This window comes from Hemibagrus wyckioides, linkage group LG11 (genome assembly GCF_019097595.1).
Source record: "Hemibagrus wyckioides isolate EC202008001 linkage group LG11, SWU_Hwy_1.0, whole genome shotgun sequence".
In the NCBI taxonomy this organism is placed as follows: Eukaryota; Metazoa; Chordata; class Actinopteri; order Siluriformes; family Bagridae; genus Hemibagrus; species Hemibagrus wyckioides.
The window spans coordinates 12,861,212-12,882,067 of record NC_080720.1 but is presented as its reverse complement, the minus strand read 5'-3'; the positions used below and the strand labels follow the sequence as shown (position 1 = coordinate 12,882,067).

Below are 20,856 nucleotides of genomic sequence, written 5' to 3'. Positions count from 1 at the left end.
GTCTTAATTGGGCTAGATCCAAGCCTCTACATTTTACACACCCCCCTCTGTATACTGTGCCTATGTTTTTGCTCTGAAGCAAAACAGTGTGATGGGTCCATTTAAACCAGAATAAATAAGAGTCACACAAAAGCAGAAGTGCTGACAAGTCTACTTTTAGTAAATGACAAACTTCTCAATGTTCCCAAACACTTAATAATAAAGGTCTATTTATGAATGAAGTTAAATAAACTCCTCAGACATCACATAAATGATCCTTCACTTGATGTATGATTCTATAAATAAGCACCAATATACTCCATAAACAGTGAGTCATGTTCTTTTTATTTGGCCATTTTTACCATGCAACTCTTTCATTAAAATAAAATTGCAAGTACATTGTAATGAACAGTGCAAAAAGAAACAAAACAAAAGAAACAAAATGATCACTACTTTTTTTCACGGTCTATATGTTCATGGTCTAAGCAAATTTATATGATATAATCATTTTTGGAGTGACAAAGAAAGTATAGCGATACTTCGTTCTTTACATTTGGAAATAAATAAATAAATGATCAGGAAAAAAACCCCAATAAACTCAATTTAAACATCTTATCAATAAACAGAAGAAGAAAAGTTTGTATCTAAAAGCTCTAAAATGTCATGCATGAATCAGAGGCTTTTAATTACTAAAGCTATCCTTTAACATTCACATCAAGCTTGTTTGCAAATATAAAGATGGAAAGTGAAAGTGTGTATGTTTAAGGCAGAATAAAAGAAATTCATCATTTTCCCGACTCAGTTCAGGTTTTAGCTAGCGCCGATTCCTGGTTCTTGGTGCTCTGCTTTCATTCAGATACATGTTGACGTAGGACGTCAACAGATCATCGATTTTGTAGCCCTTATGAAGTTTACAAAAGAGAGAGAGAGAGAGAGAGAGAGAGAATAATTAGTTCAAATTTGAAAAATATAAGCTGTGGGACTGAAGGCATTCAAGCAAGTGTTTTGTTTTACTCACCAGGGAGGTTTCACAGAGAATCTTGTTTCCTTTGACCAGATTGCCTACAGTCATGTGGAAGTATGTGCTCCCACTGCACCAGTTTGCAATCATATTCAACGGGTGTTTTGCTAGGACTTCCTTAAAAATGAGCAGTAAAGATTTATTTAAAAAAAGAATACAAATGCAAAAAGTACATAATATCTAAGTCATTAGATCATAGAACTGGAGCTTGGACTTTTCTGCACAATAACCTTTACCTCAGCTAAATTTCTGGACAGCACTGTTGCCACTGATCCATATATTGTGCATGTTTTATATTTAGATTTATTTATTAATAATAATACATTGTTTACATTCTTCTAAAAATTAAAAAAATATATTTTTGTTCAAGTAGCTATCTGATAGTTTAGGAAAAAACAAAGAAACAAAATATGTCTGAAAACAAACACAACTTTTTGGCTATTGAAACTTAACCTTGCATGAATTAAAGCAATACAAAATATATTTACTTTGGTTTTAGGATGTATGATTGTGACCCCCAGTTTGCTGATGGCAAGCCTCACAATATCAGGGAAATTAGGCTCAGATGTTTGCTGCATTGTAAGAAAAACAAATACACAAGCATCTATTAATGCACAACATGCAAATGAGAACTGGCATCTGAATTAGTAGGGTCATGTTTCATTACCTTCACTTCAAAGAAGGCACAGCCAAATGTGGGCCACTTAAAGATGACCTTCAGGAAGGCCACCATGGCATCCTCTGCTGTCATGTTTGCCTGCTTGTTGTACGTAGCAATAATGCTCTATAGTAGAGGGATTAGAGAACAGCATATTACATATAATTTGTGTGCACTACTGAAATACACATAAAAAATATATTGCAAAGTGAACTAAAAATAATGATAAATGAGGTAGATAAGTAAGGAATAAAATGCAGTAAGAGCAGCACAACCAACACTATTAATATTTGATACAGTATATTTCCATAATTTATCTGTTTACAGTTACATTAAATGTTGTGCAAAACCAGTTGCTGCTATTATTTATGTTACAATAGCTATAAACATTTGTTCCCTCTCTAGCCTAGCTTTATTCTTTCTTAAGTAACTAAGACAAAAGTGCAGCTTGGCCTATCCTGTCTTGGAAATCTTGACTGTTCCAACACTGAAACAGAAGACCCCTTCCAAAGATAAACATCTGCTCAAAAAAATTCGCTATATCAACAAATAAACGTATTTTAATCAGTGTATGAGGTACACCATACAATTCCCTTTATCAGTTGCTACTACATATTAGAATGAACACTGAAGGAATGATTTGCCCTGCAGCTGATGTTACAGAAAATGAACAAAGAACATGAACGCCCTCTCCAATCAGTGATGAGCATTTATCATCATTCACTGTGGAATAATACGAGATAATGAGATACATAAAAGCAACAGTTCTTACCTTTTTCCAGTCCTCTGCTGACATGGCTTTTAGTTGATCATTTGGAACAAGCTCTTTCAGCATCTTAGGGATCATAACAAACTGAGTCTTATCATCTTTCACTTTAACCCTGAAGAGGAGAGCGGCCAGCTGCACCATTTCCTCTTTAGTGCAGCGGTGGTATCCACGCAGATACTTGGGGAACTCCTATGTGAAAAGAGGACTTGTGTTAGATAATGAGTAACATAATCAACCTGATTGATACCCTAGGTTGGGAAAAAAATGGGGAAGAAAAAAACTGAGTTCACCTGAGGATAGTGGAAAATGCAATCTGCTTCCAGATCTCTGCCAGGGATTACATTGAACCACAATTTCCTCATGAAATATACCTTATAAGAAATATTCACCGGTCCTCCTACAGTTTAAGCCAAACATAGAAACACAGTGCATTTAATTACTGCAGCTATGACTTGTTATTGTGCTTTTATTTTTCTATTTAATTCAATTCAATTTTATTTGTATAGTGCCTTTAACAATGAACATTGTCTCAAAGCAGCTTTACAGAACAGAAAAAATATAGTACAAAAAGTTAACGATTAATATTATCCAAAAAAAAATTGAGATTAGACTGTTGCCGGTTGACTTTGTACAGCAAATGAAGAAGAATCAAACACTATGCATAATAAATCCATTCAAATGATCCACTGTAACCTAAACTGGGTTCAGCAACTGGTGCACTACGATCTGAATGTGTTCTAGGGGATCAAATGAAAATAATATGTGGAAGAGCATTCGATGTATGAAAAATTGGCCTTAATTTAGCGATTCAAGTAACTCCAAACATGAGCCAGCATGGATGTGTAGCAGATCCTCTGTTTCAGCTTATTCAATAACAGAGTCCATGGCACTGGTAAATTGCAGTAACATGAAGCCAAGGGAAAAAATACTACTTCAAATTTGTGAGTCTTATTTATAGCCATGAACTGATCACTAATGGTTCAGCATTAATAAGTAACAGTTGTGTTCATTCAGTCATGTTCTCCAGAGCTTTGGCTAAGGAAAAAAGTAAAAAGATATTTAAAGAAACTTCACCTTCACCTCCAAATTTTAGTTGAATAACTTATAGCAGAGCTTATACTACCATGAACTCACCATCCTTCGCCATCTTATTTTTTCTGGACCAGTTAGTGATCTGTCTCAGACTGTCAAAGAAGTAGTCTACCTCATTCAAACTCAGAACCTGACCCAAAAAAAAGGAAACCAACTACCAGTTAACATGCAAGGTGATTATTAAACTTTATGGAAGTAGCTCATCATTGTAGTGGTCTTGGCACACACCTTGTCTGGTGTTTTGACAAAGATGCTGAAGCCAACATCTGAGATCAGCCCGAGTTTATCAGCAATAGATTTGATCAGATCTCGGATCTTAGTATTAGTTGCGACTTCAAATGTCTGTGTAGAAAAGAGGGAGTTCGACATCAGTGGGTGTCAGATTTACACACAGTGCCAAGTTTCCATTCGTTAGTTTATGTAATAATGTGAGAGTTTGTGTTGTATTACCTCCGCTGTGTCATTAGGGAAAAAGACATTGTGGAAGATTTTAACACGGTTGTGTTGAATGGCATCCAGCTCAACCTGGTGAGGAGGAAGCTTCCTGGGTTCCATTCTAGAGAAAGAATACACACACAAACACACACACACACACACACACACACACACAGTGATCATAAGATATGCATTATAGATAGTGTGTACATAATATCAAATATATAAATATCAAACATTTAATTCATGTCTCATTATATTTAGCCTTGCATGACTGGAGTGTTGGGTTGGGCTGCATGTCAAGCACTTAACATTGGATATCATGCCCCATTGACATTTTCCTGGTACTCACACAAGTTCTGAATGTTACACCAATATGTTTATATGTCATTACAATGATGTCATGTTTAAAGACTGACCAGTTTGAGGTTAATAATAGTGTTATAGTCTCTGACAGATAATTCTGTGGAAGCACAAATTATTTTTACATTGTTCTCGATTTTTATTTCAGCTGAATTAATGTGTTCAGGCTAAAATTGCGAAACTATTTGTTCACCTTTTTAATAGGCAGTGGCTGAGGAACATAACAAACATGCTCTTAGGGATGTAGCCCAGAGGTCTAAGGACACTTTGTCAGAGTTCACAGCCTGAAAAAAGCATTCTAAACTTCCTAGTGTGGAATTTAACAACGTTTGTAGGGTTTTATCACAATCATGTCTTCTATATATTTTCTCTGATATGTGTATTTAGTCGAATAGTCAGCTATTCAGCTATAGACACAGTCAAAGTGATTTAATCATGACTTCAACGTAAACACAAACAGGTCTCAGTTTGTTCTCCTACACTGTGCAAGGTGTGACAGGAAGGTGTGTGTACCTCAGAGCACCCTGCAGCCGTCGCAGGCATTCAGAAGCCAGTGGCTCACGCCGCCGGGTTTCCAGAAAGCGCTGTGCATGTTTCAGCAGTGAATTACTGGGGGAAAACAAACCACAACACAGCCACAGCAGCTGCCAACCCTGATCCAGGCTGTGTCTGAGAATCAAAACATACAACATATACTCAAATTAAAATCCATTAACTGGTATAATATTAACTATAAAGTGATATAACGTGCCTTTTCATCACTGTACAAGGCCATGAACCAGCCATCTTATAAAGGAAGAGGCAGTTTGACTGACATTGCAAACTGACAAGTATATGTATTCACCACTGCTTCAGAAAAAAAAAAAAAACTTTAATAATTTCTAATAATGAAGAAATGTGTCACAAAGAGCTGTAGATAGATTTGAACCAGGCTAAAGTTTAAAGACTGTTTGTACCAAGCAAGATTCCTGATACAAGTTCACCAGGCTGGCTGTGACAGAGCTTAATCTTGTGCAACTGCCCTTTCATAACAGCAAATGTGCAATTTAAACAGAGCATGTTCCAAGGTTTTCATTCAGTTTGTATACCAACATTTTAGAACATTAAAAGAGCCAGACATTACATCTGTTCTCCATGAACATGTAGTTTTTCTTACCGGTTGTTGTTGCTTGTCATCTGCTTCATGATCTGGCAGTAGATCTCATCTCTGAGTGCTTCATTCTGAGTGGCAGGTTCAAAGATTTGGTCTGTGAGCTCCAACGGACTCTGAATTTGTCTGGTGGGATAGTCGCCCATGTACTTTAAGATTGGTACACACAGGATCCGTAAAGGAACTTTTAACAACTGCAGAAATGTACTATTACTCCTACCAAAGCATAAATAATGCTACTGATGTCTGGCTTATCATCCTAACTCTAGGCATGTACATATCAATAGCTGTTTAAATGCAGATTATTATTCATATATTGTGTAACCGAAGCAAATCAAAAAGAATTTAACTCACTGCTTCACTACTGTTTAAAGGGATGGCATTTTAACTACAAACTGAGATGGTTGAGATGGAGTCACTCAGCTATTTAGACAGAATTTAGGCATTCCCTAATTAATTTAAGTTATGTGAACTAATTTGAACTACTTGTGAGTTGAATGAAAAGTTATCTTCAAGTTGAGTTTACTTATGTTTTTAAAGCAGCAGGTGAACTTTCATTTCTAAGTTTAAAAATGGTGACAATGTTTCTGAATAGCACCTAGGCCATTATGCCATACAGTTTTTTTTTTAATCTAAGGTCCAGAATGTGTACATCTTTGATAAGTAAAGGATATCAATGAAGGCCTGGCAGGCCTGATGGCTGAGCTCTGGGTTTCCCAGCAATCTCTTAAGTAGGGGCTGTCTTATGGGCTCCCTGGAGTTTGCCCATAGCCTTTCAGGTGCCACATTTTTAGAAATCACCTGCCTGTTCACATCTTTAGTGGGAGGTCTGTAGAAAAAGAAACAATTTATGTGTATGATTATTGTAACAAAATTGTCTGTTAATATAAAAAGCAGCATGTTAATAATAATAATAAATAATAATCTAATTACAAGCGAATTAACCCTTTACCAAAAAATAATGAATAATAGAGAGTAGTTTCTGGAGATACCTGAAGTACTCAATGGAGAACTCTTTAAGCGTCGCAAGAGGTACTCTGTCTGTAATGGTTCCTTTTATAGTGTCATTAACGATATTCTTTCTCTGATCTGGGGACATGCTGAGCAAAGACTGGACACACAAATAAGCTACAATCACTGAATAATGTCCAATAAATTGTTTACATGTTTACAAGCATTCATGGTCTGCTGATTCTATTCAATTCATTGGAACAGCATCCCAGTTTTAGAAACGGTTATTAAAAAAGGTTATAATAATAATACACAGGTCATCATGTAGGATGTTGAAACCCAAAAAGAAAATCATTTGTTTGGTGTCTTTGTGGTATAGTTAACATCCTTACCAAAACTTCATCAGAAGGTTTGGTCAAAGTAGGTATAATGTAGATGGCATCCATAGGTACTGCCCCTTTTTGTCCAGTTCGCTCATTCTGTCCCTTCACCCAGCCACGGTTGGAAGAAAATTCATTGTCCTTAATGAGGAGGATAAGTTCTGCTTTTTTGAAACTGAGAAAAGTAGGATCATCTGAAAGAGGAAAAAACCCTTTTAATTAAAAAACAATCCCCTGGAATTATTGCTACAAAAATACTGCTGCTTTAAAAAAAAATTAAAAAGCATTTTGATTCAAGAAATTAGGTGATAATAATTCCCTAACTAATTCTTGCAGGTTCTGTCTTAGGGGTAATACAAAGACACAAGAGTGTAACTTTGTGGAACCAAGGAAATCTAGTCAGACAGTTAGTTCATATACCCTTTTAAATGCTAGGCACCACTACAATATGAAGGCGTATCTGAGAATGAGAACTACTTGAAGCTGTGCTTCATATTCTGGACATATTCTGCATGGTTTGGCATTCAGACATCATTTTAACAGTCCTAAAAGCTTTCTAATGAGGTTCTGGGACCTTAGAGGTGGCTGACCTTGTCTGTTGACCTCCTGCAAAGCCACAGCATACTGAGAGCGCTCTGTTAGGCCAGCCTGGAAGAGAACTATCAGCTCAACAATTTCTTCAGCATTACCTGCGCTTAGCATGAAATCTCCTTTCAGAGAAAGCAGACATACTGTCTGGCTTCTAGGATGAGGAAGAGAAGGAGCTGTTAATTGAGCAGAGTAATTTTTTGTAATTGTTAAAGACACAGTCTTAAATTATTTGGAGAGCAAGCTACCTCTTTGTGTTTATGGCATTCACCATTGGGTAGGAGAGTTCTAGAAGCTTCCTCTCACGTTCATCCAGGAAGGTTATTCCAGTCCAGTTGATAGCCAAGATAAATTTGTTCTTGGGTAGGGAAGGACCTGGTAATGTTTAATATCAAATGTGATTCAAATAACCTTTCCACAATTTTCTTCACAACAAAACATTATTTACAAGACTTTTTTTTACCTGAAATCCTGGAAACTTCAAAGAACCTTGAGAAGAACAATGGCCACTTCTGCCGTACATATTCCACCACCTCTGCTTTCACGTGATCAACTTTGATCTCTGAATTTATATATGGACCCTGATAGAGAAGAGGAAAATCTAAGCAGTGACTGTGCAACTTCCTATTTTTCAGGCAAAGTTTTGCTTTAGGACAACTTAACTTGAAAACTATGAGCACATATTGGCCATACCTTGACATGTGCAGTGTGGACCATCTGAATCCATTTGTCCTCTGATTTGTCTTCCAGTAGTTTGGAGGTAACACAATCCTGAACAACACTCTTTGCCCTCTCCATACTGTCGTCTGAGCGATGCTGCACAAAGAAATGCTTCGCTGCCAGCTGGACAATTACATCCTCCTGTGAAAGATAGTAAAACACAGTAATTAGTCCCTATTATTGCATTTGCTACAGTTTGATTAATTTCATAGATCTGTTCTACTAAGAATAATTCGATGTTCCAAAATGACTGCTAAGAAAATGCATCATCTTTTATAGTCTTATTGCAATATTTCACATCAACAAAGCTCTTGGATGAAGTAATAATGCAGAAAGAAAATCTTAAAAATGAACACATTTAGGTCAAGGAACAATGATGTCACACTAACTAAACTTGTCCTAGCCATCTGTGCTTCATCAAACAGTGTCAGTGGCTTGCTCAATTACCTTCTCACCCTGGAACTCGCCATTCTTCAGTCCTCTAATGACCTGTCTGTAGATGAGATCTGTGCTGGTGCTGTCCAGGCTGCAGTCATGCCAGGGTGTGAATATCTCTTTGCGGAAGTAGAGACGCCAGGGGGCATGCTGCTCCTGCCCACCCTTCCTCTTCACCTCCTGCTCACACTGTGATATAGCATCCATCACATGCTCACGTCCACTACCGAGAGACCAAACCTTGGGGCATACAAGATTATACTTTTTATGAGCAGCCTGGTCAGGATAAGATTAGTTCTAATACTTAATACTAAGGACCAGAAGAGAAAACATACCTTGTCAAAAACTGCTACATAAAGAGAGAAGCCAAATGTGTCTTGTAGTTTAACTTTTTGTGAGAGAATCTGGCAGACCTCTTTAGAAGTTGATGCTGAGTCCACAGGCAGACTGAGGGTTCGCCCATCCATAAGAGTCACAGAGATGACCATGGGTTTTTTAGTTTTAGTTGCCTAATTGAACACAAGTCATTACAGGGTCTGAGTCATTACAGTACTCAAATGTTTGGAACCTAAAAGAAAATCTTTTAGAAATTTTCAGATGCCAAAAATAATCATAAGTTAATTGTGAGATTATTTAGAGGCATAACACTAAACACGATGGGATATTAAAATCAATAATCACACAAGAAATTCCAATAATTATATAATCTATAGCAGTAAATTTTATTAGATTAGTTTTTTCCTCAAAGACATTCATAGGTTTGCCACCGCAACTAAACACACAAACTGAAGAAAGCAGTAACCCCTCTTGTTCATATATATGTACTTACAGATGTCCATGATTGGCTAGTGGTACTCGAATAGACAGAAGAGTGTAATGCCTCCCTAGTCACTGCAAATTATGTTTTGGACAAACCCAGGATTCTAGCAGTGTTCAGGATTTAAACTCACAAAATCTTCTGATGATAGGACAATGTTTTTGTGGCACTCAGAATAAACTAAATACTGACTGTATACAAACTGTTATTCAGGATATGATATGATGTAGTGTCATACAAAAGAGTTTCCTTTTTAAAGATCCAAGTAGTTTTAAAGGTCCAAGTGAGACATTTAGGTAATGCTAAGAAAGTGTAACTTTTCAAGGACTTAGTAAGGTTCTTTAAGAGTACATATTTTAATTTTAAAAATAAATTAATAAAAAGTGATTTACTGGTAACTCTATTTACCTGTAGCTCAAGCCAGCTGGGAGGCTCTCCACGTACACCATTGGCCACAGTGCGCCTCAGTCTTTCTGCACAGTATGGAGCATATCCAACTGGGCCAAGACGAATAAAGCTTTGCAGGTACTAAAAGGAGGAAAATTATCGAATGAGGAGCTTGTAACATAACAAAGTTACAGTCATGAGGTGGGAATGCTTGCCTCACCTTAATGAAGCGCTCAGTGGGAGGGAAGATGCCCAGGCACAGAGAAAGAAGGATCCACCCTCGGTAGAAGCTGCTGCGATTCCCATTCTCTTGGAGCTGCTTACAAATCTGACAGAAGATCTCATCTCTAAGAAATAGAAACCCAATATTTATAAATGTGTATAAACCAAAAATTTGGCTCGTTTCTAACTATTAGACTATTCTTTGAAGTCTCCCACCTAAGGTCTCGTCTTACAATGCCATATCCTACAATGATCTGCAACTTTTCAAGAGCTGAGAGTGGACGGTCCAGGGTGAGACCTTCATCAATTCTATTCTCATCTTCCTCACTAATAGTTTGTACAGTGGGTGGTCTGGAAACCTCAGAGCCATCCTCTGGCTGTTTATGCAGAAATAAGTCAGTTAGGACACATTCAATACTTTTATAACATACTTAAAAAAACTAGGTATTGCACACTAAGAGGTCAGTTACCCAGTTTTATATGCATTACCTCTTCCTCAATGATGGATGGTTTCCGGGAAGTCTTCCTAATTGATGACCCTTCCTCAGGAATTGTGGACGTCTTTCTGTTCCGGGTCAGCAGATCAACAAAGGTAGATGACTTCCTGTTTTTGCCACCTTCCAATGGTATGGCTGAAGCTTTCCGAGGTAGTACAGCGTCCTCTGTCATGGATGATGTTTTTCTTTTTCCTGACAGCAGGTCTGTAAATGTTGAGGACTTTCTCTGAGACTGCACTTCTGGGACTGAAGAATCTTTCCTTAAGTTTTTGCTCCTCAACACTTTCTGTTAAAAAAAAAAAAAAAGAATGAATGAATGAAAAAGAAAAAGAAAGAAAAATACAATGTGTTATCTAGGAATCTAAAAGCTACATCCACATTTCTGGAAAGCTACTTTGAGGGGATGCTTGTTAGTTAAAAGAACTATACAAATCAAATAGAATGAAGTTTAATTGAATACAATATTAAATAACAATTAAATTGTTTAGTCTGAAAACAAGTCCCCTGGTCACATTTAGAGCTTCAACATACCTGGTCCAGGCCAACCATATGGCTGAGACGTCTGTCTTGCCTGGATGCCACATCCTGCTGTAGAGAGTAATCAGCAAATGCTGATCTGCTTGTAGGGACTTTCTGAGCTTTTGGTTCAGGAAGATCTCCCATAAACCTCAGGATGAGCCACCATACTGTTAGAGAAGCCTAAAAAGAACATCTCAATTTAGTATATATTTTATTTTTAGTGTTGTGCTACAGCAAGTTCAGCAACACTTCCAAACTGCTGCATGGTTCATGAACCAAAAGCTTGATTTACCAACACATCATTTTCCTCTTCATGGTACAACAGTGGTTGGCGCAGTCTCTGGCGGATGTGGGTGGGGGTTGCAGCACCCTGGAAGTACATCGATGCAAACTTGGAGAATGAGTATTCATCTAGATCATCATAATCTTCCTCAGGAAGCTCTTCCACCATAGGTGCATCATCCAGGTCTACTTCCTCCATCACAGTCCGCTTTCTATCCAAATCCTAGGAACGAACATATTGATTATTTTACTATAAAATATTATTTTGCTTATAAAAATGTGATTAACTATAGATAACATTGAGATACAGTTCAATCGAAAATATTTGCTTCTGACCTCAAAGCCTGAAGGTGCCTGGCCCTCTTGCCCTCCCACCATGTTGGGCAGGAAGCCAAAGATCGTATCCACCATTTCCTGATCATTGATTAACTCAGACTGTTCAGCAGCCTCTTTTTCTCTTTTCTGACGGAGAATTTCCTCTAACTTCCTCTGTCTCTCCAGAGCAGCTAGCTCTTCTGCCCTGCGCTCTTGCAGTGACAAAAATTCCTACAAACCACAGTGATGATGAGTATGATTTTTTCATCATAAAAGCCAGCATAACATCATTAAGACACAGGAAGATGTCTGCATACCATGTATAGAAAGGTAATGAATACCGAACATACAGTGTAAATAATACTTATGGATAGATCTCTAGTGCATAGCAATAAAGTTAATGACATACATCATTCTTCATCTTCTGAACAATTTTCCGGGCACGCATGCCTCTGACGTGAGCCTGTAGAAGGATGACAGCAGCTCTCTTTCGTTTCCACTCCTTCCTAGCAAAGTAGGTGTGGATCTGTGCCTGCAGTAGCAAGGCTGCCTTGCGCTCTAGTTCATACTGTCGAGCTAACTGCCGAGAGTGGACAATAGCCTGAAGACGAGCATATCCCAACTGGACCTGTGCATAAGATCACCGGGAGAATCACTACACTGTATAATTGCATGCCTATCCAAAGACTAAAAAAATATGAATGTCTAAGAACCTTTCAAGCCAAATTTTTAACCCATCTCCTGACTCACCACTTTATAGAGTTTTCTGCCTTGGTGTCCGCGCCAGTACTTCTGCACAACCACAGCAGCAGACCTTTGTTTAAGAAACTGTTTCCTGCAATCAGGGAGGTTAACATAATATGAATAAGACAATAAAAATGTATACGTACTCATCATTATAAGCATAGCTAACCTGTGCTTGCATCCTCTTAGAACTTTCTGGATGATAAGTGCTTTCTCGTTCAAGGCCTTGTCTCGTTTCAGCTCCAACATGGTATCATGGAAATCCTATAAAAAATAGGGTTTGGATTATTCAAGAATTGGGTAATAATTCACATTCTACAGTTATCAGTCATGACATGTTACAATACCTTACCTTCAAAAACACTTTGGTTTTGCCAATTTTCCAGTCATCACCAGCACCAAGTGTATTCTTACAGATACTCTCACAGCATGCCTTGGCACTCTCCTAGAACAGAGAACAGTGTTTTTTAAATGAACAAAAATCAACATTGCTATTAAAAACAATAGATCTTTGCTGGACTCATTAAACTTTAACAAGGACTGTTCTCTAGATTTAAAAGAAGTATTTCTCACAGTTTTTGGGTCACAGATGACAGAGTTGAGCAGGACACGATATCGATCCAGAAATTGTTGGAAGGTGTGACGGATGGGGTAGCCAGCTTTCCTGATGCGAATGGTCTCCATCATACCCGAATAGCGCAGCTGACGCAGACACAGCTCTCTGTCGAACAGCTGGATTATACAGAAATTGACAGAGATAATAATGGATTGATCCCATATCTCCAGCAAAACAAAATTATTTCATTAGTGAACACAGAGGAATAACTGGATGATTTTGCAGTGACGTTACCATGGGTTTCTTAAAGTCATTCGGTTTGATGCAGCGAATGAAGTAAGGCTGGCATGCAGTCAGAGTTTTCATCAAGGAGTCCAAGGACTGACGAAACTGTCCACATAAAGTGGGCACTCGCTTCTTAGTGTCTGTCACTTGCTGTAAGTGTAATACCATTAGTACCAAAGCTTCTATCAATATATTCATACACTTAACACACAAGATCTAATCTAAAGTTACCCTCATAGAGCTCGTTGAAGACATCATCATTTTGGGGTTGGCACTGCTCTTCCCATTAGTGGAGAGATCACTCTGGAAGATCTGTTTTAGGAGCTTATTGGTAGAACTTTCCACCAATATGATGAGATCTGAACTAAGAGCATCCCGGTTCTTTTCCAGAAAACCTAACAAAGGAGCAGAATTAAATCATTCTCAACACTTCCTGCCAAAGATTTATTTATTTATTATTTGTAATGGATTACTGATTTCCATTTACCTTTTGAGTCATAATAAACTGCCCCGGCAAAATGTTCGATTCCAAAATTTGTAACATGACTGTTCCTTGGAGGGATGTAGACTTTGCTTTTCTCATGATACTTCTGCATCTTTTGCAGCAAGGTGGTGTCTGTGCCCTGGCATTAAAGAAAATCACACCAGTACACATATTGAGATTACACATACTTTATAACTGCAAAGCAAACTCTGTTTAATGTCATTACATAACATTTAATTATACTCTATATTCTAGTGATACCACAGTACTTTAACTCTGAAATTTGATTTCTCGGACGTTGATTAAAATGTGTCAAGCAGAAGCTCCCATAGCAGCTATAGCTGTAATTGATATTGAGTTTCTATTAATGAACTTGTTCTAATGCTATCATTTCTATATTAACAGCTCATCTACAGGGACTTATATGACATATGATCTGTATAATCTAATAATAGAAGGATTGAAAAAAGTCATATTTTAACATGTGATTATTGATGTGATTATGTTTTTAATGGAAATTATTACATTATTTAAATTTAATGGTCAGAGACTTGGATTTCAATGCTGTGTAGCACTCATTGTAAATTTTCTGTCATATGGATACCTGATGCATTCTGCTTTCTTTGTAAAGTTATATGCTGAACTTATGTCTTTGTTCCTTTTCTTAACTAGCTTAACCATTCATGCCTAGAGTAGAAGATGGTGTCTGTATTGTACACATAAGATAATGTATATTTGCACCTTAGGGAAGTGACTCTCCTCATCAATAAGAGAAAGAATGTTGAGAGGTTTGCTGGCCAGCACATCGAGGGTTCCCTGGTTGTCGATGTAGTCGATGTGTTTCCAGACAATGTTCTCATGGGTGTACTCCTCCTGCTCCATCTTAAAGACATGCTTCACAAAGAACTGCTGTAGCTGCTCATTGGCATAGTTAATGCACAGCTGTTCAAAGCTGAAAGAAAGAACCACACAAATAAGAATTGAAGAATATAATAACGGTCAGATATCATCAGTGCATGTCTAAAATTTTCACAGAACCTGTTTTGTGTGAAGTTTTCAAATCCAAAGATGTCCAGCAAGCCTATTGAGTGACGGGTATCACTGGAACCTTCAGATGGTGGCTTGAATATGGCACTGTTGATTTTCTCCACAATCCACACAAACAGTCTTCCATAGATAGCCTGTGCAGAAACATTACCCTCATGCTTAGCAGAGCTAAAAGATTTCATTTAAGGCTATCAGTAATATAGGGACTTCTCTTTTTAAATGTATTGTATATTAAGGTTTTAAAGGTTACCTTTACAAAGGCATCCCTGCCATCACTTGCTTGGTCTGAGGAAAGAGGTTTAGATACACTCTCTTTGTTAGTCATGAAGGACCTCTGAGTCAAACTTACATCTAGAGTCTTAAGGTCCACCTGCATAGAAACATATAAAAATCAGTTAGGTTCTTTATGACAAAGTCTTTTCACTACAATGAATACTGCTAATAAAAGTTCTTTCAAAAAAAAAAAAATACCTCCAACAACTGAGCAGCCATGTTGAAATGCTTAGAGGAGATAATATCACAGCCTTCCAAATTATTTGAAATGGTGCCTTAAAAAGAAATGAAAACAGAAATCCTGAATATAAACGCTACTGTAATGTTTTATCACAGCGAATAACCGATGACATGATGATCCACTACTACTACTTAACCACCACTTAACCACTAAACGCCTCCTCACCTTCAAAATCCATGTTGCCTAGATGGAGGATGGCAGCAAGCAGCTTGTGAATTTCCCAGGAATCATTCTCTGTGAATGTTAAGATCTTCATGGCTGAGCGGAAGTGGGCGTATTCCTTTATATCATCCCGCCCTTCGCAGGAAGTGCATTTGCCCTGATATAAAATTTACAATGTCTTGGTAAGCCATTATTCAAACTATTGTCATTGGAGATATGAAAACTGAGGTATGATAGAACCATACCATGGTCAGGTAATTGTACTCCACGGCATTACCCAAAGACAAAATCTTCTTCTGTTCAGCCTGCATGCCCATTAGCATGTAGTAGAAAATATGGTAGTTCCTCTCCTCTTCAGCCTGGGAAGGATTTCAGTGTTATTTAGACATCTCTCAATTTAACAACAAACAACTTCTTTAAACCTCGTGTTAAACTGTCATGGTCTACCTGTCGACAGACACGTGATTTCTCCAGCAGATACTGATCAATGCGGGCTCCTTCAATCACTCCCCCCTTACTGAACTGGATATCGATGTACTTCCCAAAGCGGCTTGAGTTATCATTGCGAATGGTCTTTGCATTACCAAAGGCTAGACACACAAATGATCATTTTTAGTCCAGAATTTACACTGCAATTAAAAAAAATTCACTATACATAATATAATTATGATACATAATATAATTTCTCCCTTTTTAACACTAAATCCAGTGTAAAGGTTTGACTGAGCTACCTTCCAGGATGGGATTGGCTTCAAGGATCTGTTGCTCTATCCACGATCGCTGTCCACTTACTGCTGCCAGGAACTGCAGCATCAGTTTGGTGCTCTCTGTCTTCCCTGCACCAGACTCCCCACTGACATACACAAATACACAGAACACATACTGAGAATAGAACATAAATATGCAAGATACCTTACATTTAAAGTCTGAAATGTAGAGACTCAAGTTCAACCAGCTTATTTGCACAGCTGAACAGCACTAAACGCTAGTTAGGGATCTTGCTATGGTTTTCTTAACTCTGAAAGGATCCATAGGGGTATCTCTCACCTATGCCACAAGGTCAGTAAGGAATAACTGACTCACCTACGGCTAACTGGAACGGTGTTCAGATTTGATTACTATGCTCAGACCACTAGGATGTGTGAGGAACATGGTTATGCCCAGATGCACATTGCTACAGTGCATATTCCTGCATTGGCACACCTTGTAATCGTGCCTGTGAGAACTAAGCATACCTTGTAAAATAGTACATCGCAGTAAAAATGGATGTAGGAGTAGGCCAGTTGTATGCCACTGCAGCTTGCTTTGTCCATACTCTTCTCTTCCTAATATTCTGGTACAAGTCCATATTTGTCTCATCAGTCCATAGGATGTTGTTCTAGTACACAATCCAATGTTACCGATGGCATATATCTTTTGGAAAACCTTCTGTATTTACTCTGGTAAAGACTTCTCTTGATTGTTGACTTTGACACGGATAAGTGTTGTGAAAGGGTTTGTCTTCAGCAGGGAAAGAATTCCCCTGTCATTCACAACAGATGTTTTCTGGAACAATTTCGGTCTTTTGTTGTTCCTAAGTTCACTAGTACATTATTGCTTTTAAAGAATGTACTAAATAGTTGATTTGGTCACACCTATTTTTTGTTCTCTCTCTAAAAGGGCATATAAAAGCGCTGTAATTCCTACACTGTTCACATGCACTTTGACCTTATATTCATTATTTCATTTCTATATACTGTTAGAGTAAAATAACAAAAAAAAAACTTTGTCAATAACAAAATACACAGTGAAGAGATGTGAACATATTTATAGCAAATGTCATATTACTGTCATTTCATGAATTGGCGAAGGTCTATACATGCAAGTGCAGATACACTACAGGTGGGTGATATCACACCTGGTGGATATAGGTGTAAAAGAGAACTATTGCATTACCAATTTACTACATAGTGAATAAGCAGAAACAAACTGCCCCCTGGCACCCAAGCACTTTTGAGGATGCACCTTTCAGACTATGCACAGAGATACGATTGTGTTTGACTGACCTGATGATGCAGCACTGGTCTTGGCGACTGCGGCGCATGTTAAAGAAGCAGCTGTCTGCAATGGCGAACACATGAGGGGGCAATTCACCTAGACGACGGTTTGTGTACATCTGCACCTGCTCTGGAGTGTAGATGGGCAGCAGCTGGTATGGGTTTACTGCCACCAGAATTGACCCTGTGTATGTCTGAGAAAAGAGAAAGTGAAGCCAGAATGTCACAAAAGCATATTATCACCTATACACAGGGGACGTTAGTATTATAAACTGCCGGACAAACCCGTCTTGCATTTCATAGATTAAGTCACATCAGCGTTAGGTTTAATGTTTCTGGCCTCAATGTTTGATTATTTGTTATTGATAAAAGTTTTAAAGCAGATTGTTTTGGATTTTTTGTGAAACCATGCACAAGAGCACCACCAATGGTCTTAAAAAAAATACACATTATGGTTTGAAGTGGTGTTTGGGCTGATTTCTTTGTAGCCCAGACTAAATTTGTGTAGTTATGTCAGGTAATTTGATTTGTTTGAACCATTGTGTTTTTCATTGTAGGGGTCAGGTTTGTGTGTGTGTGTGTGTGTGTGTTTTCCAAATGTCTTTAGATTCCATTATGACAGAAAGAAAATGCCAAAATCTTTACCATAATTTTGTGAAAGTGTGTTTTAAGAAGTCATATTCATCAGAATTTTTTTTTTTATTGCAGTGAATCCTGAATAAACTCAACAAACACTTCCTCTGATATGAAACTGATATGACACTCCCTCTCTTGCTGGGAAATTAACTTTATAGAAATATGACCGGTGGCTACACAGATATATCCTGCAGTGCTCACGTAACCAGGGTCAGCCTCTGAACAAACAGAGGCATATTCGTTCCTATGGAGATAAAAAGACCTGCTATTAACCACTAAGGGCAAAGTCTGTGACAAGCAGGGCTCTGGTCCAACAGAAACTTTCATTCAGTTATCAGTTGAGCTGCACACTGCTTTTAATATACTGTCTTGCTACATTTGTACACGTCAGAGTCACTCACATAGATGATTCCTTCCCTGTGGCGAATCAGAAGGTTCCTGAGCAGACCAGCCTCGTTGAGGTCGCCCAGCCGAATCATGTCATCTACGCCATTAATGGACGAGGCGTGCATGTGCTTCAGGGAGCTGTCCTGTTTCTTGACCTTGTGCTCCTAAGATTTACATTATAATATAAAATGTTCAGCTTTATCACACATCTGACACTTTGAATCAATAGAGGTCTGTTGGGTGATATTACCTTTCCTTCATCATCTATCAGCTGAATTTGGCCCGATTCTGAGATTCTGACCTCAGCACCGATCGGCACACCTATGCTGGTGTCCACCCACACATAATCTCCCTGAAGCAAAATTGGAAATAGAAAAGAAAACGTAAAATGTCATACATATTATGCACAGTATATGTGAAGGTTTTACATCATTTGGTCATTTTAACCAAATGATGTAAAAGTAAGTAGCAGTGGAAGCAACAGGACATGTGGTGTAATGTTAAACATTTTTCACCATTCATTCAAGGCCGAAATGTTGAGTTGACTAGCTTACTACTACAAAATATTCTATCAAGCAAAACTTCTTATAGTTATCCTAAACAATAAGGACATAAAATTGTAATTTTGAAAATGTATATAAACATATTACTTTAATTAATATTAATAGTACTCATTGACAAACTTACATTTCCAAATAATTACATTTAAAAGCAGTTGTGTTGAAATAATTACCTGTCTTAAGACCACCATGACTGAGTTCTTTTCCCCCTGGCTAAGTGATATACAAGAACAAATAACAAAAAAAGGCTTTTAAACAAGGACATTAAGACAAATCATCAATCTGAAATCTGTTGTATCCATACTGACAAATCCCATAGAAATCATTAGATATTTATTTACACGGCATAGACAATATTTTCACCTAACCAGAACCACTCCTGTCATAAACATCCAAAGCAGAATAGAGCTAAAAATGACACATATACATTAATTCTCACATACTGGTCCAAATACTTACAATTCAGAATCTTGGTCTATACATATTCTTATAATAAACTTTTTTTTTTTTTAAAAAGCCACTTTACCTGTATTTACTGACAGATTATCCAAGGGGGAAAAAGCCTCTGGTTGTTACCTTGTACTCCCAGTGAGGATCAGGTGGTGAGATTAGGCGTTTCCCTGCAAACAGCAGTCATTTATGGCACTTTGACTTTGTTCTCTGTACATAAACCCTCCAGTGCAATCATAATGGCAGCAATAGATGCGAGAATTCACCCTAATCTGACGTATATCATTATAAAACATTCAGGGATAGAACTCTGTAGGATGTGGCGTGTATAAAATAAGGAATTTTGTCTTTTCTCTCTGGATTCTATGAGGTTAACTGTAGCATTGTCTTATGTACAATTTAAAATGCATTTAAAAAGAACATGATGTATAATTTTAAGGGAAGTTGATAATGCCACGTGTGGCGTAATGAGGAAAAATGCTGAACCTTTGGACTTAATGTAGGAATATTAATGCAGTGCATAACCACACAACACATGTGTCAGAACTACCTAGTGGTGGTGTCATACTGGGCAATAATTTATTCAAATAATTTTAAGTAAGGAAAGCAGTTCATCCTGCTGTCCTGAAAGGGAGTTCTGTCAAACTAGATACACCAGTAAAAAGAAATGAACTGGACAGGAACTGAAAGTGAAACACCCACTTAGACAAGCTTTACAGTGTTCACAACACAGGACCAATAGATGTATAGGTTAGCATTATGGCTTAATTCACAAAGAACAGAGCTCAAAGCACTGGTATAAACCTGCCTGGCCACTCTTTGGTAGCTCAAGTGGTTAAGCGTCTGGGTTGTTGATTGGAAGATCAGGATTCATGACCCAGTGCTGCCACTATTGGGCCCTTGAACAAGGCCCCCCAGCCCTGATAATACCCCACCCCACCCCCTGCTCCAGGGGCACTGCATTATGGTTGACAATGTGCTCTGACCCCAACCCTCCAAGGATGGGATATGTGATGAAAGAATTTCATGGTGCAGTAATGTATATGTGACAAATAAAAGCTACTTAACTTAGCTTGCCAAATCTTTAGGCAGAAGAGCTCGTTAGGTAACAACTGTAAAGCCAAGAGCTGGAATCTGAAGTTACAGTGGACACCGGCTCCCCCACCATGGTCATTTTGGTGCTCCTTTTCCTAATCTGTAAACATCCTATCAACTCAGAGTCACTGAAATCACAAGAACCATGCCTGCTAACAGCCCTATAAAAGTGAAGAATGATCTTGTGATTATGCCTCAGGTGTGGCTTCCTAGGTTTATATATTTGTTTCTTATGGTTTCCTTGACACCAAATTAGTTTCTACACCACTAAACAATAATAAAAATAAAAAAAATACTTCACAGCTAAATGTTTTAAAGTT

At 37.9% G+C, this 20,856-nt stretch overlaps 1 protein-coding gene across 1 annotated transcript; it reads right to left on the bottom strand.

Annotated features, from left to right (window-relative positions):
• Nucleotides 1-317: 317 nt before the first annotated feature.
• On the bottom strand, nt 318-20,009 carry LOC131361154 (unconventional myosin-VIIa). The gene is made up of 48 exons (XM_058402086.1): nt 19,518-20,009; nt 19,165-19,204; nt 18,682-18,783; nt 18,446-18,595; nt 17,418-17,602; nt 16,104-16,225; nt 15,820-15,962; nt 15,618-15,731; nt 15,376-15,529; nt 15,168-15,244; nt 14,947-15,066; nt 14,688-14,830; nt 14,391-14,601; nt 13,653-13,788; nt 13,397-13,560; nt 13,175-13,315; nt 12,898-13,056; nt 12,677-12,769; nt 12,494-12,588; nt 12,331-12,415; nt 11,990-12,208; nt 11,602-11,811; nt 11,276-11,488; nt 10,996-11,163; nt 10,457-10,750; nt 10,184-10,344; nt 9,966-10,092; nt 9,767-9,886; nt 8,877-9,050; nt 8,554-8,781; nt 8,080-8,247; nt 7,850-7,967; nt 7,635-7,761; nt 7,389-7,540; nt 6,811-6,992; nt 6,460-6,578; nt 6,142-6,296; nt 5,474-5,627; nt 4,831-4,986; nt 3,970-4,075; nt 3,748-3,861; nt 3,562-3,649; nt 2,718-2,824; nt 2,431-2,616; nt 1,668-1,784; nt 1,489-1,572; nt 998-1,117; nt 318-880 (listed from the first exon to the last, which is right to left on the bottom strand). The coding sequence occupies exons 2-48, from the start codon at nt 19,180-19,182 to the stop codon at nt 794-796; spliced, it is 6,666 nt and encodes a 2,221-aa protein (XP_058258069.1). The 5' UTR covers nt 19,183-19,204; nt 19,518-20,009; the 3' UTR covers nt 318-793.
• Nucleotides 20,010-20,856: the final 847 nt, after the last annotated feature.